This window comes from Mixophyes fleayi, chromosome 3 (assembly GCF_038048845.1).
Source record: "Mixophyes fleayi isolate aMixFle1 chromosome 3, aMixFle1.hap1, whole genome shotgun sequence".
NCBI classification, from domain to species: domain Eukaryota; kingdom Metazoa; phylum Chordata; class Amphibia; order Anura; family Limnodynastidae; genus Mixophyes; species Mixophyes fleayi.
Window position 1 is genome coordinate 71,012,683 of NC_134404.1, and position 8,932 is coordinate 71,021,614.

Here is an 8,932-nt window from a genome sequence, read left to right on the forward strand (position 1 = left end):
ACATGGTGTTGCCAAGGTGCAAAGTTACTCCTTTTTTTAGCTTACTTTCCTTACTGAATCAGGCCCACTGAGCATAATGTGCATTAGTTTCAAAACGAACGCAAGTCGGTATACGTACACCCGAATTCAACAAGGAGTGCATCTGAAGATAGGTGTGCGGATGAACACGAGTGTAGGTATGCTCTGCTCTACTACACAGGACATTGCGGGATATGTCCATTACCTAAATGGAATATGAGTTCTCAAAAAACACACAAATAATACTAAATGAATGTCATCTGTTAATAATATAGTCATTAATGACAAAAAGTTAAAAATGTAAAAAAAAAAATGTTTTCATGAAATATATTTATGAGAATATTATGAATGTCTACTGTACATAAAATCATTTTTTTACACTTGTTACTGTTTGCATACACATGTTATAGCATGCATGCACAGCCATCAACATTAGCAAGCGGCACTTAGACTAGATCTGTAGCTGGAGCAAGAGATACGGCAGAAAAACACGTAGCTGAGAGGCACCCATAGCTTGAATCAGGCGCTGCTGTGTGCGCTCGCGATTGGCATGCTCTTACTGTACAATGACTACAGGCAAATGCTCCTTCCCATCCCCATTCCCTCCCCAAAATTGTAGAATGTAGTGTGCTTTGTGCTCAACGGTTGAACGTTGAATGTTGCTGCGTTCTATGGCATATGGTCTGGTTCTGGGCATGCGTACGATACGCACAAAATCGCCGTTTTACGTCTTTGATGAATCAAGCCCCATATTTACGTCTTTAAGGAATCAAGCCCCATATGTTCACATCTCTATTATTACAACCATATCTGTAACCCCAACCTGTGTCTCAGGGGTGATTAAGGGTATAAGTTTTACTCTAGATTGGCAGATCCATATTTGCTTCCAACACCCAATCAGATTCGAAAAAATTAATTTTGAACTAATTTAAAAAATGTTAACCTTAAATATTGTTCTTTTTATTTCTACATTTTCTCCTAAACAGTTTGGGCTATGGAAGAGAACACAAAATAGCCAATCTGGGTTAAAACTGAAACCTTAAGTAAATGCCGCCCTTGGTGTAATTTCCATTCACAGCAATGACATAATTAGATGAAAAAAAAATGTCTTTATACGTTTTTTTATGTTGTTCTTTATTTTATACTGAATCGTTAAGTATTTCATATTTAATTGTTCTTTCGTGTATCATTTATTAAAGTCTTACAATAAAATATATGTCTGCTTTATCAAGTCAGGTATACGAATATAATTTGCCATTATGCTGTGGAATATAGCACTGTTTGACAATTAAGGACTATGGGAGCAGACAGTCGTGCCTCTCTTGCAGTTATATCACAATGCAGAGCCAGGATGAGCAGTGCTAGAAATGAATATATAGAGATTGTATCAGATGTAAGTGGGGTGGGAACCAAATCTCTCTCCGGAGAAGCAGCCTACACATCTATATCTCTGTATTATGCATCATCACCTCTTGGGGGAAGTCACTATAAACCACAAAACAGAAAATGTACTGAACACGGTAGATCTGCTACACTGATATACATCGGTGAGTACAGAATCTCTCTTCTCAAATTCAAATGCACATTTTGCTGGGGGTTATTGCTGGGTGACATCGTACGATGAGAGGTTCCTGCGTCAAATATTCATAAATCATATTGTGTGTTATACTAGAACTGTTATAAATGTTACTATGTATAATAACTAGTATTCTTCATCATGACATGCATTGTATTTAATCGATGCATTATTTTCCTTTAACAGTCATGTATTTTAGTCTTCATCATCTGAATAGGTGTCTGGTAATGATGTCAGCACTCTGCACATCTAGAACCTGTCAGAGAGAATTTAAAAATAACACAAGGATAAGGCATTTTTCTGTTCACATTCCTGTATTCAGCTTCTCTCTCCTTCCCTGCCACATAGCAGCAGGAACCTATAATTATCCCTACAGTTCACATGAGTAACCATGCACAGATGGGAGCTGCTGAAGGATGGGTTTTCATGCTCTATGCCTGTTTTCAGCAGCTACGGTGTGTTCTTGATGAATGTGTTTTCATTTAGGAGAAGAGATCAATGTCGCTGCACTGTGAGATTTTATGCTTCTCTCCATTCTGTGTTTTCTCCACAAGGAAGCCTTTGTTTCCGCTCATGTACTGCAGTTTGCAGTTCTTCTATTGATATTGTGTATCTGTTGCTTTAAGACCTAATAAGCCATCTATAATATTCTGCTGTCATAAAATCAGTTGTGATACACATATGTCACAATCTTGGATGATTAGTGATGTTATCACCGATTATCAGTGATTGGTGTCACTATTAGTCACTACTAGTCATTATCTGAGCACTACCATAGCGACTACTGCAGACTACAGTGTATAAGACAATGAAAAGTCTTGATGGAGATCTGTGCTGTGTATAAATGCACTGATGTCTCATGTCTTATGGCAATAGGTTTATACTGCTCACAGTGGGGACTGCATTAATCTCTACAGTGATATGACGATAATGATATGTGACAATAAAACATGGTGCTTCACAAGTTTCATGTCAAAATCGGCAAGTAACTCCATCAGTCATCTGCAGCCATTGCTTAGTTTGTGATTCTTATCAAGAGCTGATCTCTGTTCCTTGTAAGATTATTAGCTTAAATTAAGCTATTTTATTATGTTATTCAATTCTGATCTCTGGGATGTTTCATCAGAACTCTGCACTAAGTACATTGTTTATTTTTCTCCAGGCGTTTTTAAAGAAACAACCGCATCCATATAAAAGATATGGATGTGGTTGTTTCCTATCTTTTATATCCCAACACAGAACTACTGGGAAAATCAGAGATTTATAATGGAAAAAGTCAGCATGCTAGTGTGGTACATGGAATACCAATCAGATCGGATAAAAGAATACACTATAGAGTTTAATATAATATGTTTTATATAACACATATATTATACATATTATATTCCATAAATGCACAATAATCTACAGTGCAGACTTTTTGGTTGATGATGTTGTGATATCAGAGGGTAAAAAAAACCACTTTCCTTGTATTTTCCTTGTATTAAACATGTTGAGTCGACTTAGATTTGGGGACCAATGGTGCATCCTCTGGTAATTTTAAAGATCAGTCTAGCAGTTTTCCATAGTAGTTGTGGTAAGGGTTCACAAAACTATGTAGCAGTAGCTCTGCCTGATTTTTAGTGACGATGCTGTGGATTACCACGGTAAACAACAGCCTCAACTCCCATTGGGTGAAGTGAATGACTCAGTTTATATCACTAATATGCAAATAAGTATTGTGCATATAATTCAGCACACACAATATAGATCTATGGAGGGCAACTGGTGACCCTCAATAAATTTACATGCTGACAAAGCTGTCCTAGGAGTGTGAGATTATGGGACTATTCTGACCCCTAACGGATCAGATCTCTCCCCCTTCTTTCTGGTTATTTATGTCTCTTTGTTGCATGTGGATGTTGATTAACAAACAAAGTCCAATATTAAACACTACAAGCAGCAAAACCAGGTTCTTAGGCAGCAATACACTTCAAAAATACTGCTAACTGAAGCACAGGGCTCTATATGGTCCTCCTGTCTAGAAGATATCTCCCACTTAGGCATCTTCCTAGTTCATAAGACACTTTTAAGGCTAAGTACACACTGAAGAATTTTCCGACTGACATGTTAAGCTAGAGTAATCCATGATTTGATTGTGATGATTTTATAACCAATGACCAGCTATCAGTTATAATCTAATCTGTTACTTGGCCTTTGTAAATTTATCACATTAGTGGTAGGGGGTATCATTGTATAAAGGGTTCTCCATAACCTTCTTAAGATACGTATTGCCACGTGTGAAGCCCCTGAAAAATATTAATATAATGCTGACGGACACTGTTCACTCTACTGTGAACAATCTGTAAGTGAGTTTAAATCTTAGTTGACTGAAAATTTCTCTCTAGAATGCTGACTTGAAATTCTGTTGTTCAATACAACTTTGCTCAGTGTATTCTTCATAATAAACTCATCTTTATAATACTCTTGTTTATAGATAGCTCACCCTAGAGGGGTCTGCACTGCTGTGATACTTGTATAGACCACATGGAAAACTCCCATATATAACATATATACATTTTATGTGCAATCCCATCGACAAAGTGAGAAGTGAATCTCATGGCATTAGCATGATTAATAAAATACTGTATAATGCTAGAAAGTGCCACTACACTGAACCCATATTTATGGTCCACACAACATGGGAATGGACACAACTGTTTTGAAACATTGCATAAATATATTTGTCATATTTATTTACAGATAGACATTTTCAAAATGGAACTGATTCGGGGCAAGACCTTTATAAAAAGTTATGCACAAAGTGCTCCAGAAAAGGTACAACCAGCTGGAGGCAATGGACGAAAGAATGCAGCATCTGAGAGGCATATTAGTGATTGTCATATTAAAATGAATGGAACACGGACACAAAAACTGTCTAACGGTATTTGCACAAGTGAAGCAGATGATAACGTACGTTGTTCAAAAGTTGTTAGAAGTAGATGCAAAACTAATGACTTTGCTCTAAGACATGACAAGCCAGAGAAAAACATAGGCCAAAGAGCACAGAGCAGGCTCTCTAATAGTCTCAGTTCTCCAGGCCTTGTTGAAGATCCTGGTGGAAAACGGAATGATGTACACACCACAAGACAGCCAACATGCAAACAAACTATGATCGACTACAGAAACTTTGTGCCTCAGATGCCTTTTGTACCGTCAGTTGCAAAATCACTACCGAAGAAAAGAATTTCACTGAGAAGATCTAAAAAGAGTTTAAAGAATATATTTAATTTAAAGAAAAACAAACAGCAAGATGCCATATCAGAAGACGAGAAGCTACAGCCAACGACTTTGAAACTGACGGAAGAGAGGACAATTGATAAAGAGCATCATCTTGATATTGCTGAGATGTCTTCTGATGATTTCCTGGCTCCTGAATTCCCTGACCGAGAAATGTACATTGATGCCATCGATCCTTTCAAAGCAATGTGTGAGGATGTCACATCTCTAAAAAGTTTTGATTCATTCACTGGCTGCGGGGAAATATTTGCAGATGAAAGCTCTTCTTTTATTGATATTGAAAACAGCAGAGTCATGTTTATTTCTAAACCAAGCTTGGTAGCTGCTAGTTTTCAGGGAGGAGTAGAGCGTCTTGCCTCCCCAGCCAAGTCTGAGTCTATAGACGTATCCAGATTACGTGGCCACATCAACTTATCACCAATAAATTTATGTTCAAATGTACTTTCTGAAAGCAAATCATTGCCAGGCCCAAATGATTCCATTAAAAAGAAAACAAATGACAACATATCAAGAGACCACGTTTCCAACTCCTCCTATAGTGATCTGATGTCTTCTAGTGAGAATATTAATGAAGCAGAGTCCCCAATGTCCACGAGTGATGAAGGATACTATGATTCATATTCTACTGCATTGGAAGAAGACAGTAAAGAGCCAAGCACTCGTAGACCATTTCCAAGAGATAGTTACAGTGGAGATGCCCTCTATGAGTTATTTTGTGACTCAAGCAATACAAAGCTCTGGTCTGCTCAAGATTGTGACTTATCAGTATCTGGTCATAATACTGATAATTCTAAATCAATCTATAGTTTTTGTGTGAGATCTGAAGAGAATCTAATTTCTCAACCAGCTATTGACCTTGATGAAGATGGAACTCTCCAAAGTACATGGAAAGGTAGAGAATGCTTGTTAAAATTATGCGACACGGAGCTGTCTTTAACCATCGGGATGGGAAACTGGCTAAAAAACCCAGGAAAGATAATAGAATCTGAAATCAATGATAAGACTTATAACCCAAAGGAACCAGTAGATGATTATCAGGTAAGCAATGGCAACACAGCTGTCCAAACAACAACAATATGCAGAGACAGCAAGGATCAAATCACATCACAATGGGAATCTGATCAAGAAAACAATGGTCCAATGGGAAATCATATAAAATATTCTGAAAACATACTGGCTGACATTTCATCCAGCAAAAATATGGAAGAACCAGAAACATCTACAATAAACTCCTGTCTCTGCATGCCTGAAGATAGCTATCCATTTGAGGCACATTCGGATAATACAGTTTCAATTGGGAAACCACCAAATTTAAGGACTTTAGGCAGTATTATTGAAACAAAACATGAAATAGAATTATCCAGTCCATATAGGGGCGCTATGGTTCCTACAGCTTTCCCATATAAGTTAAATGGAACAGATGTACTTCCTCCTTGTAACCATTTTGACACCTTGCAGTCATTAGGCCTACAATATTTTAAATGTTCCATGTCTGAAAATGATACATGCCTAGTTCAGCTTCTGGAGAGGTGTACTTCTCAAATTGCATCACTGCATATAACATTTGGCACCCAGAGTACACTGTATAATATATGTAAAATAATGCGACCTTATGAAATTGCTCAAAACATCAAGCATTCCATTGCTCAACATGACAGTGGTACTCAGGCAGTACCTCTTCAACAAGCTTTATCGTCCACAAGTGATACTGAAATAAACACGAAACAGCTGAAAACAATTAAACATTCAAAGTATGAATACAATAGCAATTATCAATGTATACTTAAAAGCTTAAAGGAAGCACAAACTTCTAAGGTCACCAGTAGGCCAAACTTTCAAACTCTCTTTAAATCTTCATGCTCATCTGTAATCTCTCACTGCTCTTCGGTTTTGTACAGAGTTCACAACTTAGAAGATGAAATAATATTTTTTAACACAAGAAAGAACAACCAGTCACTTAGTAGTAATGATGACCTTACACAAGATTCAGATGCTTCATCCACAGACTTCCCTAAATACAGAAAGGATGGGTTTCAGTCCATCAGTCCTACAACGTGCATTGGGGAAAGTGGTAAGTACTGGTAGCAATTTCCTGTACTGTCATTTTTACATATAATATCTATTTTTGTTCTACTGTGTTTATTTGTGCTATTATTTTGCCTTGTCTGCTCTATATATGTATTATCTGTAATTGACTATAGAGTATGGATACCATAATATGGAAATTAAAAGCTGGCACATGTATGTAATGTAAGGTTTGCTACAACCATAAAATGTGCACGTATTTCCTTTTGAGTTCCAAATAAAGTAAAAAAAAAAAGTTATATGAAACTATCTCAAACTAATTTGGGCACATCGGTAGACTGTATGATTGGAAAATATTTCTGTATTGTAAGACCGTCCAGAGAACACCTGGACCTATGGGAACTCTACAATTGACAGTATGGAGTGACATTCATTAATGAGATGTTTATTTCTATTTTCTTCCACAGGTTTATTAATAGCAAAAAACAAGAAGTGGATTATATGAAATAAAAACGCTAACTGAAAAAAAACAGAGAATCGCGACATAGATACAGACATACAGTTGTGTACAAATGGAATATAAGCTAAGTACTCAAGAAGTTGAATATAAAGACTCACAAAATGTTCTTTATAGTTATAATTAAGAAGTGAGGCCTCTCCAGTCCCTCTTTGCAGCAGACCTCTATCAAACAAGCTACATTGGCTGTCTGACTTTCCAAGATACTGTACATCTGTACTGGAGATGTCTAAATTGATTTCTTATCATCATAATCACCATTTATTTGTATAGTTGCTGTTGCAGTTTTCAAAATGATCAGAGGCAAGAGTTGAAAGGAGTGGAGAAGGAAAAAGAGAAGGGAGGTGTCTAGTACAGAATAGGTAAAGGGAAGTCTTTCCTCTATGAAATTAAACAGCCAATAAAGATATAAATATTCTCCTATATAGTATATATGTTTACATACATAGCTGCTGACAGTAAAGATAGATGATGTATAGTACAGAAGCTGTACAGGATTTGTCATAAATGATGCTTCAGAAAATAACTATTTCAGTGTGCAAGTTATGTGTGATTTTGGGAAATACATTGGTTGCAGTATTTTAACCTTAAAGAGCAATGATTTATCTTGAAAAAAATAAACATGCAGTTCTATAAAATAAATACTATATATATATATACATATATATATATATATATATATATATATAAATATATATATATATATATATATATATATATATATACATATCTAAATCTAACTCTCTCTCTCTCTCTCTCTCTCTCTCTCTCTCTCTCTCTATATATATATATATATATATATATATATATATATATATATATAGCTCTTAATGCATTTGATGTGTATATCAGGAAGGCCACATATATTACATATTTTTTCTAGATATGTTTACTTTTTTTCTGCAGAGTATTTGCCTCATTCTGAAGTTAACACAGAATCTTGCAGAATCTCTAAGTGTTCCATGTGTGATCGTACTAATCATTTTTGTTTCACCTATCTTTTTTTTCATCTGTATTTTCCCTTTATAATACCCTACAACACCACAGGACAGAATGAACTGAATCTTTCGTCATTCCAGATGTATTTATAGACTAGAATTAGAAAATTCGAAAGTAAGCGCAGTAAGGTCATGATCATGTGATTGCGACATAATTAGACTTGGATGCATCAGAAGATACACTTTATAGGGAGATATGTCTCTTGCGGGTATTGGTGGGCTGGTGCAATAAAACACAATGATAATGATGACTTTCAGCAGCACTATCTAGCTGTGTCTGATTGGTTGGTTGCGTATTGACTGATATTACATAAATCATCAGCACAGTGGCCACACTATATGAAGTTGGGGCCCTTTATTCACATTATTCAATTGACATTTCCATTTAAAGCACTGCAAGAAAGAATACTGCCGTCAGATTTTTAAGGGTGTAAACAACAGATGTGGAGGTGTTTATATTTCATTACATTATGTATTGGAAATGCGTCTTTTGCTTTTATTAGCAACCCTCAATACACT

General features: G+C 36.1%; 1 protein-coding gene across 1 annotated transcript; it reads left to right on the forward strand.

Moving 5' to 3' along the window:
• Nucleotides 1-1,385: 1,385 nt before the first annotated feature.
• Nucleotides 1,386-8,079, forward strand: AMER3 (APC membrane recruitment protein 3). Its single transcript, XM_075200538.1, has 3 exons — nt 1,386-1,565; nt 4,337-6,944; nt 7,366-8,079. Exons 2-3 carry the CDS (start codon nt 4,352-4,354, stop codon nt 7,401-7,403), a joined length of 2,631 nt encoding a protein of 876 aa, XP_075056639.1. The 5' UTR covers nt 1,386-1,565; nt 4,337-4,351; the 3' UTR covers nt 7,404-8,079.
• The last annotated feature ends 853 nt before the right edge of the window (nt 8,080-8,932 follow it).